Source organism: Neopsephotus bourkii, unplaced genomic scaffold (assembly GCF_033783945.1).
Source record: "Neopsephotus bourkii isolate Nb327-2 ecotype Australia unplaced genomic scaffold, CSIRO-AGI_Nbou_v1 NB_1037, whole genome shotgun sequence".
Classification (NCBI taxonomy): domain Eukaryota; kingdom Metazoa; phylum Chordata; class Aves; order Psittaciformes; family Psittacidae; genus Neopsephotus; species Neopsephotus bourkii.
Window position 1 is genome coordinate 2967950 of NW_026901526.1, and position 22077 is coordinate 2990026.

At 41.5% G+C, this 22077-nt stretch overlaps 2 protein-coding genes across 8 annotated transcripts in view; one reads left to right on the forward strand and one right to left on the reverse strand.

Annotated features, from left to right (window-relative positions):
* HPGDS (hematopoietic prostaglandin D synthase) overlaps positions 1-22077 on the forward strand; it is a 194664-nt gene that overhangs the window by 91164 nt on the left and 81423 nt on the right. The window lies entirely within an intron of this gene.
* Positions 6033-22077, reverse strand: part of LOC133216337 (melanopsin-like) — a 58891-nt gene continuing 42846 nt past the window's right edge. For 6 of the 7 annotated variants that reach the window (XM_061360972.1, XM_061360968.1, XM_061360967.1 and 3 more), the window contains 4 exons: positions 19379-19553; positions 17013-17099; positions 13228-13374; positions 6033-9114 (listed from right to left, as the gene is read on the reverse strand). In XM_061360972.1, the coding sequence (XP_061216956.1) occupies positions 8725-9114; positions 13228-13374; positions 17013-17099; positions 19379-19553 (799 nt within the window). In that variant the 3' untranslated portion in view covers positions 6033-8724. The remainder of the gene's footprint in view (positions 9115-13227; positions 13375-17012; positions 17100-19378; positions 19554-22077) is intronic. The other variant, XM_061360973.1, reaches the window with a different exon arrangement.

The following is a 22077-nucleotide window of genomic DNA, read 5'->3' on the forward strand; positions in this document are numbered from 1 at the left end:
CTCACTATGCTTGGACTTTCACTGCCATTTGCCAATCTTTTGTAACACTGAGACTAGAAAGTTCAGTTACTGTGCCAAAAATAAAATGTCCTATAGGCTGGGATAGAAGTGTGGGCAACGCTTGTTCTAAATTGGTTATTAAAAACTGTTATATCCTCTGGCAGAGAAGGCTGGGAAACCTTGCCTTTAAATATGCCTTTTTTATACTGATTTCTGGTTACTGCCATGAGGCATGCCAGCTTAATGAATGAGGATAATATTATTCTAGTGCCTGCTGTTTAGTCATGTGTCCCAGAACGGGTCTCAGGTGTACATTTGGTAACTATTCCAGCTGCACGTTTGAATCCATCATTGAAATTCACCATATTATAGGGGTAGAAATATTAAATGGCAAAATGTGGATCCCAGTTGGGATCCAACATCACAGTTATTGCATTGTTTAGATCTAGGGGTTTGGTTTGTTCTTTGATGTAATACCCACAGCTGAAACCCAAGTATTTCAGTGACTTTGACCACATACTGCAGTCAGGGAGGGTGAAGGGTCTGGTATGTGGGCTTGGGCTGGGGCGAGGAGGAGACTGCCACAATGCTGCTACTGTCTGGGCACATGCTTCTGCTTCGTCCCTGTCTCTGCTAATGTTAAATGAGGATAATTAAATTTTCCTTCCTCCCAGAAGAGCTGGAAGACAGCCTCTTGATAAATTATTCCCGAAAGTGCTTGCCAACTGCTTAAATAGTCTGTAAATATTTTGCAGATACTCTTTAACTGCAAGCACATCACATTCCTCCTCCAAGTTTTTCAGGCTTTTTCCCAGCTTCCCAGCAATGCTGCTGCTAGAAGAGCAGAGAGAGGGCAGGGGCACACAGGGGTGGGAGAGGAGGGAGCAAGGCCCCAGATCAGAGCATCCAGGGGCAAGAACAAACGACCAAGGACCTCCTCCTGGGATGAGCAACCAAAGCAGCTTTGAAGTCTTCCCATGGTATCCAGTGGCTTCACTGCACTGCTGTGCCAATGGAATGGATTTCCTGGGTTCAGATGGACAGGGGCAGCTGAGAGAGGAGACCACCAGCAGAGACCGTGCAGCCTCAGGGGGGCTGCAGCGAAGGTGCCCACCAGTGATTATCTGTTCTCTCACACCCTATGAAAAATGGAGGGCACCAAATGCAATTACCAGGTGTTGCCTCAAAACAAGCAAAGGAGGGCTCTTTTTCATGTACACTGAATTAAACCACAGAGCCTGCAAGATGTTTTGGTAGTTAAGCTTGAGCATGAGTCCCAGAAGCGATTCCATAAATCCGTGAAAGAAAAAGAGGTCTCTGAAAGATTATTAAATATCATTTCTGGCATAGAACTGCTGCAGGGTGGGAGAGCATAGCAGGAAAGTATTTGTACCTGTTTTGCTTCTCTTCCTAGACACTTGTTGCTGGCCATTGTTAGAGTCAGGATATTAAGCCAGCCAGATCCTTGGTCTGTATGATTTTTATTGTCAATTTTTCTGTGAACAAAAGGGAGTTTCTGTCTGTTCAGGCCAGAGAGCAAAGCTTGAAAACAAGCACAAGACTCATGAAAATTCACTGTGGTAGTCCCCTGCTTTTTACACAGTCTATTATTTTAGAGTCTGGCTTGTTGGAGTGTTTGCAATCACCCATCCTGAGCTCCTCTGTGTTCGCTGGAGTCCAGGTCTAGAACTTTAGGACCACAGTGGAGACTTCTTTATTACCTGCCTTTTACCTAGACAATGCATTGATTCCCATCTACAGGCTGATTTTATCCCTTTTTTTTTCCTTGGGTTACTGAGATCATTGACTTCTCTGCAGAACTGTGGTAGCAGAATTTTCAGTATTCTAACACAAGTGAAAGTCCCATTGCACAACAGCCTTTACTGAAAGAGAAGCATGTGAAGAAGACAGATTCAAAGCAGCAGACTTTGTGGAATGGTTAAACTATCCTCCAAATTTTCCATTTTCAGCCCTTCTCTTACACAAGTTTGGAAACAGCATCTCAGTCGAAATGGAAACATGCCATGCGAGTTTCTCCTCTGGAAGTCTTAGTTGCTAAGTCTTGCTGGACAGGAAGCTTCACCCACTAGCAAATGTCTAGGTGCATCAGCAGCACCAGAGTGTGGCAGGACAGCCGAACTATGAAGGCCCATCAGCCAGGCACTTCCAGCAGTGCTCAGAAGATGTTCCAGGAAAAATCATCATGCAGGAAAAGTAAATCCAGACCAGCACAAAACTAAAGGCTTTCTGAGTAAGCACCCTATGCCAACAGGGATGCATGCAAGGCATCCAATGAAAAATAAGAAAGAGAGAAAGAGAGAAAGAAAGAGAGAAAGAGAGAGAGAGAAAAAGAGAGAAAGAGAAAAAGAGAGAAAAAGAGAGAAAGGAAAGAAAGGGAGATGGAAAGGAAAGGAAAGAGGAAAAGAAAGGAGCAGTCACTCCAAAATAGGCAAGATAATGAAACCATGGAAAAACACAGAAGACTTCTTCTCATTTGCCTCCTTCTCTTGGCCTCACAGACCAGCACATCTGGTAGACTAAAGGCTGGAAAGAAAAGGCATGTAGCGGTGAGCCCCAGGGGCCCGTCAGGGGCTTCAGCACCTGCCCCTGGGCTCTCTGATGCTGAAAAATAAGGTCTTACGCTATACTGCAATTGTAAACACAACCTGGGGCCAGGGGAGAAGGCCAAATAAGCTCAACTCCCAGCCCCAGAAAAGAGTGTGGCTTTTAGGCAGCATGACAGTGAGGACCAAAATATAACTAAATGCAGGCTCAGCCCTTCCAGGCAGCTGGAGCTCAAGTTATTTCCACGTTGCAAAATGCCAGGCAATTTTTCCACTAAAAATTTTTCCACTAAAAACTTTTCCACTAAATTTGCAGAAAGAATGACAGAGATTCTACGGGTCACTTGCAAACTTCCCCTCATCAAATCAAAAGCAGTTATTTGCCTGATGATTGTACATCGTCAGGAAATTTGCTGCATTCTCCAGCAAGACTCCTGTCTCGTGCACTCTCCTGACAGTCACTCATGTTTGAGTCACTGAGATTCAAACAACCTCAGCCTACTTAAAATTGTCTAGCAAATTATTCACCTCAGTTTTAATACTAGGATTTGTTTCTGTGTGAATCTGCACTTTAAAAGAATTACTTGTAAATTTATTGAAGCAATCAGAGTCTGAGACTGGATGCTGATTGCTGTCACTGCGGCTATAGCTGGCCAGATGGCACTGCTCATATGAGGCTTGAGACTGCTACAAAATGCAGTTGTTTCTTTTGTGTTCACAGTGCACATGCCCCAGGCTCAAAAAAAAACCCAGCACTTAAAACCCCACGTAATTTTCAGAATACATTAATTCACAAAGTTCATGGTAACTTACTCCTGTGCCAAAACAGACACTTTCGCTTGTACAGCCTGTTTTCCTCCCCAGACACATGTAGTTAGCAGTCATATCCCCCTCTGTCTTTTTCTGCTGGGTTCAATAAGGCAAATAAAGTTTGCTCTTGTAAGAGAACCTTTTTGTCTGCCTTTCCTTCACATGCTGGTCCCCAGACAGCTGAGTCTGATGGGGGTGACCCAAACATGACAAAGCTGCTGGTAGCTCTGAGTTACTTTCTGTTGAGTTGCCCATAGATAGGGTTAGACAAAAAGGCCTGGGTGTATTAATCGTCTGGATAGAGCTTTTAACATTTTTTATGAAGATGGAGTTGGCCATTTCTTTGCACTCCTGGTGGGTCTACAGTTTCCACTATATGCTTCTGTTTTCATTTGGTTCACATTTACCAAACTCGAATGTGTTCAGCCTCACATTTTCCACACTTGTAGCCTGCTCTGGGCTAGAATTTTTTTTTTTTATCCATCTCAGGAAATAGGGATCATTTGTTTCCAAGAGCATGCCTGTGGAAAATTAGTTGTGAATGTTAAATACATCCATCTGTTTCTTTGTAGGGCTTTACCACCTGCTTATAATGGAAAGGAACCTGAAATTTGGAAGGAGAAACTCTAGGGAGGCAGCCTCTGTTGTCCCCATGAAAATCTACTCACAGTTAGTTCCCTATGAATTTATGGAAAACCATCAACACCATTTTGACGTGCATCCACTAGAACATGATTCTGACTGTTATATGGGAATGAGACCTGCTCCTTTTCATAGAGAAAAAGGGCTGGGGTGCATCACCCTGAGGACCGTGCATGGCAAGCACCCCATCTCCTCACATGTTTCTGCCCATGTCTTTGGCTCATTCCATCCAGCACAAGGTCCTGAAGATGACAAGGGTCTCCTGAAGCTTTGCTTTCAGGTAAGACTTTTTAAATAAAAATGCCTACATGATGTATAACCACAAATAAAGAGTAAAATTTTCAGGATAAAAATGTCAATATATTGTATAAGATTCCATCCCCTACAGAAATTTTCTCTCAGGAAATTCTACCATGAAGTATTGGCACCAGGACTGCTGGCATGCAGATCCCCATACTGGCACAGGGGAGAATTAGTAACGGTGGATTTACACCTGACATTTGACATTTCATGGTTAAACTTGTCATGTTGTGCTACTAACCTGTAGCTCTGACAAGTGCAACCAGAGTGCAGACATGAGTGCTACCCATGCACATCATAAAGCAAGTAAAATATACGGACAGACATCCAAGTTCTTAGTAAACTATAGTGTTCATATGCAGGTAAATGTGACAGGTGCAACAAAAGTATCCCAGCACCAAAACCTCCACTTATACACCTATCCATTCAAGGTGTGCAGGCAGAACATTGATGTATACTCTGAAACTATGGATGAGGTGCAAAGCAAGAAATGATCATCAGCTTGTGCTGATATGACTCAGCTGCATTCATCTTGTCTGACTTTATCTTGCAGTTATCTGGTACATGCACTTTTGAACCAAATTACTATGGTCAGTTTTGATATACTATGCAAGAGTCAACACTTAAAACACTGCATGATACACACCTAAGTTTCTAGCTTCCTTACTAGCCTACATGGCTTTCATGTATTTGTGAAAGAACCAGACAAACAATATCAAGGATACACTAGAAATCAGTGAAGAGCAGCTGTAACAAAAAGAGGGGGAAAAAAATAAAAGTGAGGAAATTACAAAAGAGAGTATTGGCCTCCCAGCATTTTCCTGTTTTGCACATCACAGCATAAACCTTTTTGAGACAGCAGAGTGGAAGGGTTTTCTTATTCAGGGGTGTCTCCTGAAAGGAGAGAAATGGATGGATGTCTGGCAACTGAATGAGCTTTCTGAAAGAAAGTGGTATCAAGTCATGCTTCATACCAACCCAAGGCAGAAAAATTCATTAAGATTCAAGTAAGTTTGTGTTTTTTTAATTCTTGTTTGAAACCTTTATGTAACCATGGAGTTAGCTATAAAAAAATAAATAGATTTATTGTCCAGGGAAAAAGAAAATGTTTACACTTGTGGTCTGAATCTTCTGCTGCTCATGAAAACTGGAAATACCATAACTGTGCTGTTATACAAAGATTTAGCACAAACAAACAACTGTTGGTTAACTGTCATTCCAATATAGGACAAAGATCAGAGACTGCTGTCACAGTTCTACTGTATTGACTTTGGTTAGTTTTTTTCAGTTTTGTTCACCCGATTCCTGACATCCCAGTTGAAGTCACTGTATTTCAAAAGCTGCTGATCAACTTCAGATTTTTACCAAATCAGTGAACTCTCATTTTAGATGCTCTGCACTCAAGGAGGAGAGTGCCTGGTTGTGTATGAGCACATCTCAATGACTTGAAAATATATGTAACTCGCTATTCACTGGATCACGACACACTTTTCAACAGCTTTGATTCATCTTTGTCTTTTCTCCTCCTGGCACCTCACATTAATGATTAAATAAGGAAAACAAGCAATGAATAGTTTAGTTTAATGCCTAAGATTTTTTTATTCCATTTGAGTGAATCAATACATTCCTTTATGAAATGGGAAGCAACAGTTAACATTGTACAATTTTATGTGCCATCTATTCTATTGTGGCAACAGAAAAGTTTGCAGTTGGTAGTCAGTTTAAGATTCATTTACTCTGTGACTGGTGTTTCTGCAGAAGTCTCACAGTGAATGTAATAAGTCTATCTGATATTCCATACAACTTTATGTTTTAACTCTCTACTGCTATCTCATTTGTCATTCTAGCCTACATCATTTGATGTAAACAGTAATCTTGACATTAGCTTTAGAAGCAATGGTACTAAGAGTATATGACATTAACAGTGTAAAAATAAAACTCTTTGCACATATCTCAAGCCCCCTAGTTTTCTGGTACCCTTTATTAGTACCAGCACATACCAAGAGATCACTGGAAAGTCATCTTTCAGCCTAACAAGTAGAATACAAAGTTTTGTCGGGATACAGAGGAATTTCTTGACTGTTACCTTAGGTCTTACTTTCTTCATCCTGTCTCAAACTACAGCAATATCCTGCTACAGTCATACCAGTACAAATCTATCAACATCTGAGTGCAAAATCTGCTCCAGGGCATGTTTTTATATCTTGGAACACCAAATACATTTTCTTATTGTTATTTAGAGTAATTACAACAGTAAAAGTCAGGTTTAAGACTTGGAAGCCTTATAAGAACTCTTGCTTCCCAACATCTGGCTCGAGAAGAAAGGAGGTACAGCAGCAGAGGATATTAAATGCAAGAAGTAGCAAGGTCACTGACTGCACAGTTGACATAAGGGAAAATGACCTTGTTATTCCTGGCCCCAGTACAAAACCCAGCACTGGGTGGGCACAGCCTTTGGCAGCCCTGCTGCAGGTACCACAGTGTGGTGCTGCCCTGGCTGAGCCCTGGCTCCCAGCACGAAGGCAGCACACAGGCAAACATGTATGTGATGTGGCTCCATCACCACTTTCACCCCTCCTCTACAAGGTAAGGAGGAACATTGGCCTTGTTTGTGGTGAGGGTCTCTAGACAGGACAGTACCTCAAATAATAGCAGTATAAAGAGTGTTAGCATTGCAACAGGCAGCCAATCTCAGCAATCAGCTTTGTAACCCACCAGTGGTGGTTTTTTTAGCCCTAAAAAAAAAAAGCACAGCCCGTACCAAAAGCAAGTGTCTCAAAGGCCTGCTGTGCTGACACCCTGCAAAGCCTCAGATCTGCAAGTGAGGTATTCCTCTCTCTTGTACTGCTTTGGGTTTTACCTTGTTCTTCAGTAGCGTTCCTGTCTAGCTAGTTGCAAACAGGATTTGTGTTAACTTTTGTAATAAAAAAATAATTTAAAGAATATACTTCTATGCTTTCTATTTTCCATCTGGTTTTTGCATCGGTAGAACAGATAGAGAGAAACTACTTCCCAAGACCAGCCAGTGCACAACACAAGAATTGGAAATGCTCTCAGTGGTCTTTGCACAATCTAGGATACAGTCAAGGGAATAAATCAGGACTACGAACATAAACTCTCACTGTCTTGTGGGATATCTGAATGTGACTAGAATCACCGGAGACCAAATATTTGCACTATTATACCCAGATAAATGCCTGCTTTCTGCTAAGTTATACTAATACAATGTGGAAAAAAATATAGTTCAAGTTTTCTACATTTAAAAGTCAGAGACTGAAAGGAAGTGGAGAAATGGGAAAATGAATAATGAAATTAAGAACACATTAGGAATAAAATGCTAGGAGGCTCTTATGAGCCTGAGCCATAAAGTGAAGCACAGATGAAATAACAGTCAGTAACCACAGATAACAATGCAAGTACAAATCCTGTAGCAAACACCACAGTACTATGTTTTCTCCCCGGGACAATGTTTTACCTGCTTTGAAATCCTCTGGTAAGTGACCAGTAGGAGAAGACATCCACTGTGTCATTTTAAAGGAAAGGAGAAGAATTTCCTCTGAAGAAAGAAGTTATACGTAGCAGCCAAGGCTTTATTTTTATCAATGACTTGTTAAGCCAGCTGTGAACATTCACCCTTTTAATCACAGACTAATTAGGATCCACATATATCTAATCAAGACTGTAACTCTGAAGGTGCTCTAAATGCTTCTATAGGTAGTAGCGTATGTTTTAGCATACAGAACCTGGTGTTTCAACATTCAGGTAATCACGCTCATGCTGAGGTAAAATCCAGACTTCTAGCATTAAACTTCAAAGGCAAGCAGTTACTTCCCGGTTACACCATCTGTTTGTTTATTTTTAGCAAGCTGCCTATTTAAAAAACAAAACACAACAGAAACCACACTGAAAATAATTTGATTAAAATTTAGTTCAGATAATTGAGCCATCTGCGTTACCTCTGTGGCTGGTGGAAACTGTGGTCTTGTGGCTCTTCCCATCACCATGCAAAAGACAGCAGCCAAAACAGGAATGCCACTTCATGCGCAGGTAGCAGAAATATTCAGCAGCTGCCCCTGCTGTTGCTCAGTCAGTTTCCTTCTGCTGGCACCTTCATCTGTGGTTACAAGTCAGGGCCCTATAAAGCAGGCAGACAAGCTCGACCGACCAGTGTCAATCGATCATGTTGCCAGATCTTCCACTGCTCACTTCCTGCAGCATAATCTGAAAGAAAGCCTGTTTCCATGCCTGAGCTGGTCTGGACAAAGATAAATCTGAAGGCTGCCTAGTGACTACTGTATAAACATACAGAATGTCTGATGATCTAACCTACAAGGCTTTGGTTATTTGGTATAATTAAGTGGAGAAGATGCCAAGAAAATAATTACTGGAAAGTTTTCTTTTGAGAAACTTATGATAGAAATTTCTCAACAGCTTCAAGGAACTCCATGGATGAGCTAAGCCCTTCCAAGTCCAGCAGATTGCCCTTTTTATCATGAAAGTGGAATAATTCAGTCTCTTCCTCTTCCAGTTCCTCTCGAAATAGGTTTGTCTCTGAGGTAGGAATGATAATGATGCGAGGGACTGTATTGCTAATAATGGAGCCCAGGACTCCATTCACTTGACTTTCTTGAGTTTCTGTCTGTGGAGTACCTGAGCCCTCTCCTCCACTCACACTGCTGCTATTCAGACCAACAGGCAGAGAGGCTGCTTTCAGGGAGCTGGTCACAAGTGTTGCAGGGAGATCGTGTAGGACTGGCTGCCTAAGCACCTTCTCCAAACAGCTGGAGGAGAGTGAAACCTGGAATGGAGACATAAGTTTTAGCGTTGTCATACAACATATGACTACAGAAACCAGTAGTAGAAATATTCATTACCACTAGCCATTTTTTGAGTCACCAGTCATACTTTCTAAACACCTGAATCACTTACTAGAAAGAGAGAAAATCATGGTGTGTTAACATCTACAGCTTGGAAAGCAGAATGTTAAATGAGGCAAAAGAAAACATGCCTAAATGTCAGCAGAGACCAAAAAGAGAAGAAAAGCCCATTCCTATATCTGACTTACTTTATGTTTCAAAAAAGCATTTCTCCATTTTTAACACATCTCAAGGTACCAGATAATTGCACTTCTGTCTCTCACTGGAGGGATCTCAGGTAAGACTCAAGTACACTGTATTCTTTATTTGCCTACACTTTCATCATCCTTATGACAATGTGTCATGGTATCCCCAAATGGCTCCTGCTACTGTCTCAGGGCAGTCAGTGGCTTTGCATGTACTGGATAGTACTTCCACCAGCAAAGAAGAGAAAACCAGCAGCTGCTATTTTGCTTTGCTAACCACTTCCCATCTGCCTTCTTTGAGAAAACTTAATTTCCTACTTGGCCCTGATGGCAACTCCCCTGTGACCTTTCCATAACTTTTTGTGCACAGTACGCAAATCCAGAGTAAACTAAATAAGCTTTTAAAGAATTGGTTAATATTTAAATACACTGGCAATGGAAGGCATGAGTGATCAATTTTGGCTTGCTATAGGAAATGACAGTTCAGGTTATAAAATGCCACATATAGAGAAAAGTTAGAAGTCCCTCCTTCCTGGAGAAAATCAACATTTAAAATAAAATGCAGCATTTACCTCATTACTATGTGAATTCTCATGAAGACTAATGGAATTCAGCATACAACAAAGTTTTACTCAGATTGCTATGAAGCTTCTATCAGAGTAACAGTTCTATTTATTTCTCTTCATACACCTGTAAGGCGTATTAACTAGCTACACTGAGTCTCTCCATAGTTTGAGCTTCCCATAATAGTTTTGTAAATATTTTTCCTGTATTGCAGATATTTCTGTTCTAGTCATAAATCTCATTAATTCCACTTCAGTCTTCTTGAAGCATTCAGGCATGTAATTCCCATGGATTTATAGAGGTTTGGTGCTAAAACATCTTTTTAAAATGTTAGATTGGTCTCTGGCATGATTACAGCCAGCAGGAGCTATAATTTGGCTCCTCTGTCTCCAACAAGTCCATGGCCTGTGATGCTACCTTTATACTGGGAAATCCTCAAATAAAAAAGGGAAAGGGGGGGAGGGAGAGGGAGTATAGTGGCTGGTTTTGGTTTTTATTTTTTAAGATTTAGGGATCATTATCTCAGTAAGTAGTTTAGCAGAATATCTTATTGCATAACATAAGTCAGTCTGATTTTACAGACAGAGAACAAAACATATTTGTTTTTCATACAAATTATGTTAACAAAAAAAGCAATAAACCACAACAGATTTTTTTAGTCTCTCTCTCTTCCTGTCTGTTTCTCTGTCAGTCTGGGTATAGAATAACACTAGTATATTCTGAAGCATTATGTAAATCTACTCCACAAGCAGCAACCATTCACTGATTCCTATTGATGAAGATTTCTCCAGCCACTCTACTTATCCAAGTGGAGGGAAGAACAATGGGCTAAAAACAGTGGTTTAAATCAACATGAAAGACAAGGAAAGTCCATTCTTTCGAATCAAAGTTAATTATAGAATGAAAAACCTAAAACCAGTCCTCCCTGCTTCAAGTGCTGTTTTCATCGCAGCAGAAGGGTTTCTTTTGAATATGGACACCACTTCCAAGTTTTTTAAATAGTTTTCATGCCAAGTAATTCCTTTGACACGAATCCTGGATGCAGAGAGCACACTTGGCAACTCTCCTTTGAAATCAAATATTCAAACCTATCTTCCACTCATAATACATGCCTGCATTTTAATGCTTCCAAAAAGGCCTCTTCACTGCCACACCAGGTTTCCAGATGTCAGTCTACATCAGGTCTGCTACCATCCTAACTGCAGTAAGTCATGGAGTTAGAGCATATCTCTATGGCAGCCCAGAAAACAGTCCCATGTGTTTTGTGCTCTGCAAAGCACCAAGACGGGGACACTGGTTTTTAACTTTCTCTTGAGGGATGCCTTTTCTTTTTTGACAACCCATCGGCAACTGTGCATTAAGGAGTTTTGATGTCAGTCAGTGAAAAGGATTCAGAGGTACATAATTTATCTATTTTGTTAAATCAAAAAGTTAGGTGACTCTGCACCAAATTCACACTTGTATTTCCATAACTGAGCATTTTTGAAAGTGCTATAATTGGAATCCAATCACAGACAATTCAGTAATGCTATTAAAACCTTAAATATCTAAAAACCACAGTGGGGTTGGGTTTTTTTTGAGGATAAATGGGTAGCCACATAGCGAAACACTCTAACTGAGCTTGACAAATAAAACTTTATTCTGATAGAATTAATGTTGATGCGTTGCATTTAGCTAACACACAAAGGGCCTTCACGCCATGCAGGAATCTTTGCTGAAAATACTAAGAAAAGCAAATGAGGCTTTGAATATTCAATGTAAATGAACTCTACACATCTTGGTCAACAACACTGAAAGCCTCAGCCTGAAAGTATTTTTGTTTAAGATACTTTTGTATTTATCGAAATAATCCAACAAATGTCTTTCAAGGACAAATTATAGCATCTGAGCCATTTTGTGCGCTATGCAGCTGACAAATTCCAGAATCCAGGGTTATTTTTTTTAATAGCTGAATACTTTTATGCATACCACCTCAGATTTATTTTCCTTCTCCTTCCTTGTGAGGCTGAAAGCCGGTGGTTCTCCAGAACTTGGAGACAACCTCTTGTCTTTAACACTTGGCTACCACCTTGGACACGTTGGGCTAGTGACGGAGGACAGCAGAAGTGGCTAGCAGATTTGATTCCATGGTGCCTGCCACTACATTTTAATTCCTTGGTTTTCCATCAATACTATTCACAACAGTTGCAGGGAAAGACCAAAGTGTCTCAGGACTTGATCTTAAGGAGACACATGAAAGAAGGCATGAAAGATGCATGCAGGAACCAGTTCATTGGCTGGCTGGAAATTTCCAGAACAGCTCTTGTTTTAAACTATGCTGTCTCTAGACAATTAGTGTCAAGAGCTAGAAGGGAGCAGAAGGGACAGAAGCAGATGCTGTAGCTGACCAAGGTGTGGATGTTTGGATACACACAGTAGAGTAGTCCCATGAAAAGGTGCCTGCACCAAAAAATGGGTGCTACTCAGTCCAGCCACAGACAGGATTGTAAACCTCCCTGGAAAAACAGCACTGATATATGCTTGACATTGTGCCACCCATACAAATAATCATTTTGAAACTGGTGTTACAGTTCTGGCAGATGCTGACTCATGCATGACCTATTGCTTCCATCCTCAGAGGTTCCTTATGGAACAAAGTTTTCTGTTGCCCAAAACTTCAGCGGTTTGGGCAACGAGCATGATGCACCCAAAGAAGATGCACTGAGTATTCACCATCTCCTTTTCCAGTGAGGGAAGGTTGGCAGCTGCCAGACTCTCCTACCCTTAGGGAGAAATGGAGTTTCTTTCAAGTCCTCCCTTTCAACAGAAATAAAACTTTTAATGTTTTTTTCTGAAGGAAGGAAAAAGGTGGCTTCTATCATGTCAAACTCTTTTGCAGCACTGACTTCGTAGTAAAAAGAGGCTACCACAATGTGGACACAAGGGTCAGGAGGGGAGGAAGCAGAACAGGGTTAGATAAACAGGAAAAGAGGCAAAGAATTCAACTTCTTGCATTTAATGCTACTGACTGTGCTTCAGTGCAGCTTTAGAGCTATGAGTCAATGCTGGCTTTCCAAAAACAGGCAACATATTAGTGAAAAAAATGAATCAGGCATTATTGGCATTCTCTTTAGGTACAAAAAAAGAAATAAAGGCAATGACGAAGAGGACATCAGAATCAGGATAAATAAAGCCTTCAGACAAAACAGGTGGCTATAAAGATTGAATTATTATTTCAGAGATTATGTGCTGTAGCAAGGTTAACACTAAAATGGAGAGTCCCCAGCAGAGACTTTTTCTCCTTACCTTTTCTGCAGTTGCTGCATCGTAGCTGCAGGTCTTTGGGAGCAGATCTCTCTTCTCCTGTCTTGGACTTGAGAAAGAGTGACTTCGGCATGGCTGCAGCTTCTTATGAGCTTGCTCTACAGGGTCAAGTTCTACATCACTCCAGGTCTAATCACAAATGATGAAGAACTTCAGACACGTACATCCTTTCTCAAATTCTAAAAGTTCTCCAACTCTACCAGAAACCATGTACACCGATAGGAAACTAAAGCTGTCCTAACACAGGTCTCACCCTCAAAACTGCCCTGGGGAGAGGCTTGATTCTTAATCTTGCCACTTACCCTGGACTATTTTTCCGAACCAAAACAAAACTTTGAAATAATGAAAAATTAGTTAATCTCTTTGCACCAATATGTTTTATACCCTTCTCTATCTCACTGTTTGTGCTATGCTTATAGCTGCATAGTGTCTTAAGTCTAAAGATGGGAGCAAGTACAACCAATCGGTTTGGCTTATGGCAGTCTTCATGACCATCAGCTGGTACAAAATTATGGACATGGACAGGTCCAAACCCACATATGTATATATCCTAACTGGATGCCCAAAACAGCCAAGGCTTCTTAAGCCTCATGACCTTGCTTCTTCTTTGAACCGTCATTAGTGGATGGATTGCAATGAATGAGTTCTGCGCTGATTTTCTGATAGCATGCCAGTAACGTAGCACTATCGTGACATTGCAACCATGCCATTCTATTTACAGGCTTGGGCAGAGGCCATCTATCATCCCTAACTTTGTGGTGACTTTTTTAATTGAATATCAGTGATGAAACTATTCCACTACTTTCCACACCAGCTTTTAGATATGGATGGATGGACAGATAGACAGACAGGCTTCCACACAAGTTGGAAGCTAGTGCATAATTCCACTGCATCACCTTGCTCATGCATCTGTGTATTGCCACCTTTTCATTTCTTCTCCCTTATAGAATTAAATTGTAAATACAACTTTATATGACTTGTGAAAGCATTGTCTCCCTACACTAAGGACATACATACACAACATACAGAGGGAAGTGTTGGTGGCAACGAGCGCATCTTTTCCAGTGGTGCTGGTGCCATTCCTGCTCATCAGTACTTGGGAGGATTCCAAACTTTCACTCAGTCCTGCTGCCATGCGAGAGTTGTTGAGCTTAGCTTTTATTTCAGCAGCTGCTGTTTCAGCTAAAATCTGTATAACTGCACTGAGCTGTTGGCTGCCCCAAGGACAACTACCTTTGGCTGCACCCACTCACAACACAGTGCCGCACTTTACTAACAGCATTATTGGAGAATCCTAAGCCAAAGCTGTGCCAAAGACTGAAGCCTCTTATCCACATTATATCGTCTCTTTAAACAGCAGCCCCAGTTAAACACACACAATAATCTGCTAACCCCAATGAACCAAAACCAAGTAGTGACCAACAGTGAAGAACAGAAAGCTTTTTGGATCAAGGTAGGTGATACAACTGAAATTACCTCATTTGACATCAAACAATGGATTAATGGGGAGAAAGTGAAGGAATAAATTTAAGTCAAGTCAATTTAAAAGATGAAAGGGGCAAAAGAAGTTGGAAATAAGTAAAAAAGGAGCCATCCCTGTTTTAAACTATGCTAACACATTTCCATGTCACTAGACGTGCTCTCTACAACCAGTGAATGAATCATAGAGTCATAGAATAGAGTCAGCTAGATTGGAAAATACCTTTAAGGTCATCAAGTCCAGCTGTTACCCCAGGACTTCCAAGTCCACCATTAGGTCATGTCACTGAGTCTCATCTACATGGATTCTGAACACTTCCAGGCACAGTGATTCCACCACTTCCTTGGGCAGCCTGTTCCAATGCCTGAGCATCCTTTTGGTAAAGAAATTTTTCCTAATATCCAGCCTAAACCTGCCCTGGCGCAGCTTGAGGCCATTTCCTCTTGTCCTGTCACTTGTTACCTGGGAGAAGAGACCAACCACCTCCTTGCTTCATCCTCCTTTCAGGTAGCTGTAGACAGAGATAAGGTTCCCCCTGAGCTTTCTTTTTCTCCGGACTAAACATCCCCAGTTCCTACAGCTGTTCCTCATCAGGCTTGTGTTCCAGACCTTTCACCAGCTTTGTTGCCTTTCTCTAGACCCGCTCCAGCACCTTCTTGTGGTGAGAGGCTCAGAACTGAAAAGAGTATTCAAGGTGAGGCCTCACAAGTGCCGAGTAGAGGGGACTGAAGCAAGAGTGTAAACAGACAAGTAGTACCCATGATCTTAAGGAGAATCAGATATGTACTAAACCTTTAATAACATAAAAAATTCTGTAACAATCATCTTGTAATTTTTTTTTTTCCTTTTCTTGAATTCATCAGAGATTCTTATAGACCTTTGGTTAGTGACATCAGTTAGGAGCCATACAGGTACGGAACTTCAGACTTAGCTCTGTATAGTTCTTACCTTATCTTCTGATCAGTATTCAATATGCCTTCAGTACAATTAATGTGAAATGAATATTCCCTTTCTTAAAAAATGGCATAGCAATAACATTCTATTAATTCTATCGAACAGTGAGGATCTTGCTTGGTTTGGTTTTTTTTTTTAGTAGCTTATCTGCTTAAATTTTAAGGGCTTGGGTATTTGGGTTTTAGGCTACATTGTGCTGAGACATATATATATGTCCAGCTGGAGACCAGTAACGAGTGGTGTCCCTCAGGGATCGGTGTTGGGACCGGTCTTGTTTAACATCTTCGTTGTTGACATGGACAGTGGGATTGAGTGCGCTCTCAGCAAGTTTGCCCATGACACCAAGCTGTGTGGTTCGGTTGATATGCTGGAGGGAAGGAATGCCATCCAGAGGGACCTTGAGATGCTTGTGAGCTGGGCTGATGCCAACCTCATGAAGTTTAACCATGCCAAGTGCAAGGTCCTACACCTGGGTCAGAGCAATTCCAGACACAGCTACAGGCTGGGCAGAGAAGAGATTCAGAGCAGCCCTGTGGAGAAGGACTTGGGGGTGCTGGTCAATGAGAAAATGAACATGAGCCGGCTGCAGTGTGCGCTTGCAGCCCAGAAAGCCAACCGTATCCTGGGCTGCATCAAAAGGAGTGTGACCAGCAGGTCGAAGGAGGTGATCCTGCCCCTCTACTCTGCTCTCATGAGACCTTACTTGGAGTATTGTGTGCAGTTCTGGTGTCCTCAACATAAAAAGGACATGGAACTGTTGGAACAAGCCCAGAGGAGGGCCATGAGAATGATCAGGGGACTGGAGCACCTCCCACATGAAGACAGGCTGAGAATGTTGGGGCTGTTCAGCCTGGAAAAGAGAAGGCTGTGTGGAGACCTCATAGCAGCCTCCCAGTATCTGAAGGGGGGCTATAGGGATGCTGGGGAGGGACTCTTCATTAGGGACTGTAGTGATAGGACAAGGGGTAATGGGTTAAAACATAAACAGGGGAAGTTCAGATTGGATATAAGGAGGAAATTCTTTCCTGTTAGGGTGGTGAGGCACTGGAATAGGTTGCCCCGGGAGGTTGTGAATGCTCCATCCCTGGGGGTGTTCAAGGTCAGGTTGGACAAGGCCTTGGGTGATATGGTTTAGAGTGAGGTGTCCCTGCCCATGGCAGGGGGGCTGGAACTTGGTGATCTTAAGGTCCTTTCCAACCCTCACTATTCTATGATTCTATGTATGCGTGCTCTGTTTGCTCAAGCTGATGTGTGTATATATATATATAATACATATATATACACACACACTCTTTCTCTAAAAGTAGGATATTAGCATGTTTCATATACTAACCTCATATTTCAAGGATGATCTGCGTATTTTACAGTTTACTGGATCATCACAGTTGATACTGTCATGCATCATTGTGTAATCAGTGGTCTGTGAATGGAATTAAGTCAACAGGATAGATTATCTAACTTTAATTTACATTGCAAGAGAAATATTCATTTATTTCGTTAGAGCACTTTATTTAAATATAGTTATAATAAATTTATTATTATGTAGAGCGAAGACAAATGCTAAATTTCATAGCCCATACAAAGTGAGCCACTCTTTTTTTCTATCTTATTAAGGTTTTTGCCCTAATACAGAAACAAATATGAAAGTGCTTCCTGTGCCCTGAAGACTATGAGAGCCTAGGCAAGCAAATTAAGGCCAGGCTGGATGTGGTTCTAGGAAACCTGATTTAATTGAAGATGTACGTGCTCATTGCAGGGGGTATGGGCTAGATGACCTTTGAAGGTCCCTTCCAACCCAAACTATTATATGATCTAGGGTACATGCTCATTGCAGGGGGTACGGGCTAGATGACCTTTGAAAGTCCCTTCCAACCCAAACTATTCTATGACCTGGGGATCCTCATGCTATGCAGTACAGTAGAGTCATACTCCACAGGAGTCCTATCACACACTTTGGCTCAAAGATGAACAACAGTACTCCAAAAAAGGCTTTGCCTGGGCTAAGAAAGGCCATTCACACTTCCTTTTATTGTTTTATTTAAAAGAAATGTTATGATAGATGCATTTTATGAAACACTATAGAAAAAGCTTGTCACTTCTAGACAAGGTCTCTCCTGAGAACTAGTTTATCCACTGCATGGTATTTAAACACCTTTTAATTTTGAGTGACAAAACACACCCCATTTAAGTAATTTCATGACATTTAATCATCATTATACCTGTCTGTAAGGCAGTAATCCATAAGCTGTTTAGTGATAGCTAGGAATGTTGCTGTGATATGTGACATACAGTCACAAAGTGGAGGAGGATCCTTGTCTGCAAACGGTTCACAACTCCACAAGCTGTATGGCTGAGGCTACTCTGTAAAGCAGAGTTAGTCACTTTAACTGGAAGTCTACCTGATATGGCTGCCTTGTTAATGTGAAAGAGTGGAAGCAGCAGCAGGGACTGCAAAGTAACCTGTCTTTCACGATGGGACAGATTTTGATTCATTAGGGCTCAGGCCTAATTTTCATTTGTTGTTGGGTTTGAGGGTGTTTTTCATTCTGATTTTGGATTTCTCAGCTAGGAGGCCTGAATTTCATGTCAGCACCCTGGGCATCGTGCTCTCATTGGCTGGGACTGATTGGTGTCCCTGTGAACACTGCATTTTTTGCTCAGGTGAATTTGCTTTATAGTCTGTCTGCCATGAACAAGTTCAGAAATCTCCCCGGTGGTGCTACCTGAACAGAACTTCAATTCTCCAGCAGAAAATTCAATGCTAAATTATCTTATCTGAGACTGGTGCACTTTCCTGGTGGTCCATTTCTGCATTAAGGACCTCAGTCTTCCTGAAAATACTCACTGTCATTACAGTCTTACTGAAATGCAGCTCCATGGCTTGACTCTCAGCAGCAGCACCCTGAAAGCATGCAAATAACAGAGCCCCATCTTCACTTAGACAGCTGCCACTTGGCTCAAGGGGGGAGGCAAGAGTTTGACACTCAGTCTGTCACAGTAATTTATACCTTTGCGAAAGGTTACTGACTGCAGCCATTGCTCTGGAAGGTTTCTTACACCCAAGCTGACTGTGGAGCAGTGCTGATCCCTGTGAGGGCCAGCCCCAGCCCAGCCTAAGCCATGGCAGCCACCTCTCCCCAGATCCACCCTCCCAGCACCAATGAGGGCAAGGCTGGTTTCTTGTGGCTTATAGGGACAGGGGGAGTCATACCAAGAGGGGCTATGAAGACACTCCTTTTATTTCTAACTGCCTGAATCACCAGCCTTCCAAAATACCCCACCTTGCACTAGGTGCAGGAGACTTCCACTCTTCACGGTTAAAATCCAGGGAAACAAATCAAAAGATTTCCTGTCCTGCAGGAAATAGACTTCCTTTAAACTAGTAAGACAGCTTTTCGATAGGTTAAAAAACTTTAGAAGGGCAACTGTTTTCCCCTCCTTCAGCCTCCTCAGATACTGAATTATAGGAAGTGGCTGGTGACACGGGGCACGCCTGATAACGGCTCTTTTAAATTCACATTAAAGGCTTAACTGGGACATCCATGCTCCCAGTGAGTGTCTGAACCACGCAGATGTGCTGCCTCTCCCTCCCCCCCCTTCCATTCTCTAATTTTGAATATGTATTTGTAGAGTCACTTATTTTGGGAGTCGGAGAAACATTATACTCACTTTCCTTTATGGAAACAAGAAAAGACTTACAGCTTCTCCAGTGGAAACTGATGAAATACAAGTGCTCTTGGTCCTGCTAGCAAGAGACTGATGGCTGGAGAGAGAGGTCCTGAATGATGACTCATTTATGGAGCCTCTCAGGAGGTCATTCTTCGATATTCGTATTAAGAACCTCAAGCAGGGAACAGCATTGTGGATGGTTTTTCTGAAGGAAAATGGGACAAGAAACAAAACAGATGGCACATTGATGAGACAGCTTTGAAAATCACATGGTGAAAGTACCATCTCTTTCCATAACCTCAGTACCGCTTCTGTTTTGATTGAGGAGGTCTACATGGAAAAAGTGTGGTATATCTATTGGAAACTACTTAATAGGCTGAAAGGAAAATAGCAGGTGGCTTCTGGGCCTCAGGTCAAGACACGTATGGAAGGGCTGCATGGATAAGTAATAAGAATTGAAAATACATTGAAGAATATGATTGCTTCTGATTTAATTACAAGGTTAGCCCAGAAAACTTTCAGGTTAGCTGGTATGAAGTTCTTCACTGTGCAAAGGCACAGGACAAGGGAAAAAAAATGAAAGGGGAAAGGGGCAGAAGAATCAGATAATGCTATTTATTTATATCATGGCAGGTCCTATTAGGAATTAACACTTTTTACAAGCACGAGGAAGAAGGATGATCTAGGCCCCAAAGAATTTTAAACCTTCCTTATTCATTAAATAATAAACTCAGTTATGATACTAAAGGTCTGTTTCTCCTGACCCCATCCCTGGCCCCATATGGCACAGAAGAGCCCAAGAGCCTCCCCTGTGCAATGCCAGCTGGCCTTGCTCCTTGCTGCCACCAAGGACTGCGATGCAGGGTGATGCTAGCCAGAGTGCTGCATTTGGTATGACACCTCCCCAGTGCCTCCCAGTCCATTATTTCAGCCCAACAGATGAATACTGGCACAAAGCTAAATGAACAAGCCAAGAAGCAAGTCAGCAACAAGGTGTATGGAAAACAGCTGATGCACAGGACTTAAGGATCAGTGGATTATGTTTGAATACTGACTTCACACTGAGATGCAAGTCAAGTGGATGCATACTGTAGAACCTTCGCTTCTATAGTTACCAGGTTTGTTGAATAATTAGTATATTTTAAGTCATCATTTCTGTTCTCAGAAAAGATCCACACATTCAAGTCTCAAGAGACCTGATTATGGGGTCACTAATTTGTCAGTCAAAAACAAACCCACCACCACCACCACCAAACCCCACAAACCCCAATACTTGCCATCATCACGATTCTCAGTATACCAGACTCTTGTGTGTCCTTACTTATAACTTCAAAGGCAACTGAACTGCAATTCTGTGCCTACAGTGGAGACGAGGACTGAAGAAAGCTTCCTGTCACACCATTGTTCCTGATTCTGCTGAGATGCCTGCCAGCTGCTTGGAGGTGCAGAAGGCTGCCCACATGGTGCTGGATAAAAAAGGAAGCTAGTCTTGCGCAGAAAATAAGAAGTTTTGAGAATCAGCAGGGGTTTGCAGGACATGAGAAAATGCCAAGCCCCAATAAGCTCATTTTCATATTGAAGACCTCAGGCTGGTGCTGAAAAAGCAGCTGACAGCTTTTATCCCCAGCTGAGAAGCTCAACCACTTCCCTCAGACATAGCTCTCACTTTTGATTTCGGCCACAGCCTACCTAGGGCTGTAAAGTATTCAAGAACTTCAGGTTTGTGTAAAACATACCATCCTGTTTATTAAGAAGGATTTCATGCAGAGACCTCTGCACACTGAAAGTTCAGGAAATCTATATCTAATGGTGAATTTTCAAGGACAACATAAGAACATTACTGATGTCTTGAGGGACCAGAGTTTCAGTTTTACTAATATTTGGGAGGACTGCTGAGGGATATTTTGTAGGCTGGAATGAAATAACAGGTTTTGAAATGTGTTTTAATACTGTATGTGTGAAGTATAAAGTAGGTATAAACTGAGGTGCTTATTTAATGGTCTTTATAATCCTTTGAAATAAAAGCAAGCAAAACTGAAATATGTAGTAATTGCAAACACATTTTTTATAAAATAATACAAATAACAAATATTTATGATTATTCAGCTATTTATGATGGAGCAGTTTTGAACAAGTTATTTTTGTATAATTGTGCTTCCCTTGTGAGCAAATTGGAAACACAAAGGTGCAGGATTTCCCTGCTTGCTATAAACAAATGACTACAAAACCTAAAACTTCCAAAATCTAAGGAAGTTTCTGCAATGACTAACACAGCCAAGTGACATTCTCTCCCACAGAAATTGTTTAAGGAGCAAAAACTTTATTCCCACATGAAACAGCATTTCCTTAATTAAAAATCTGTACACATTTCCTTACTTATTCATATTTGTTATTTCTAGTGACGGTTAAGAGAAGTATTTTTCTTCTTTATCCTGGTGGGGAGGGGGTATACAACAATTAACCTCTAGACCAGTTCTTAAAAGCCAAGTGCTAGCACAAAGGCCATTGTTATATTTTCTGTTACATTCATTGCAATTTACTTTTATTTTTCATTGCTTAAGGTAAGGAAACCCCACAGAAAGACTTCTCTGATTTGTTGGGGTGTTAAAATGCAGTGACAGCAATTCTCTACAAAAAAAAAGCCCCTTGCTGTTGTAGCTATACATTTTTGGTTTGGGCTATATCTGAATTCTTTAGGTCCTGATTTCTAGATACCTCCTAGAAAGATC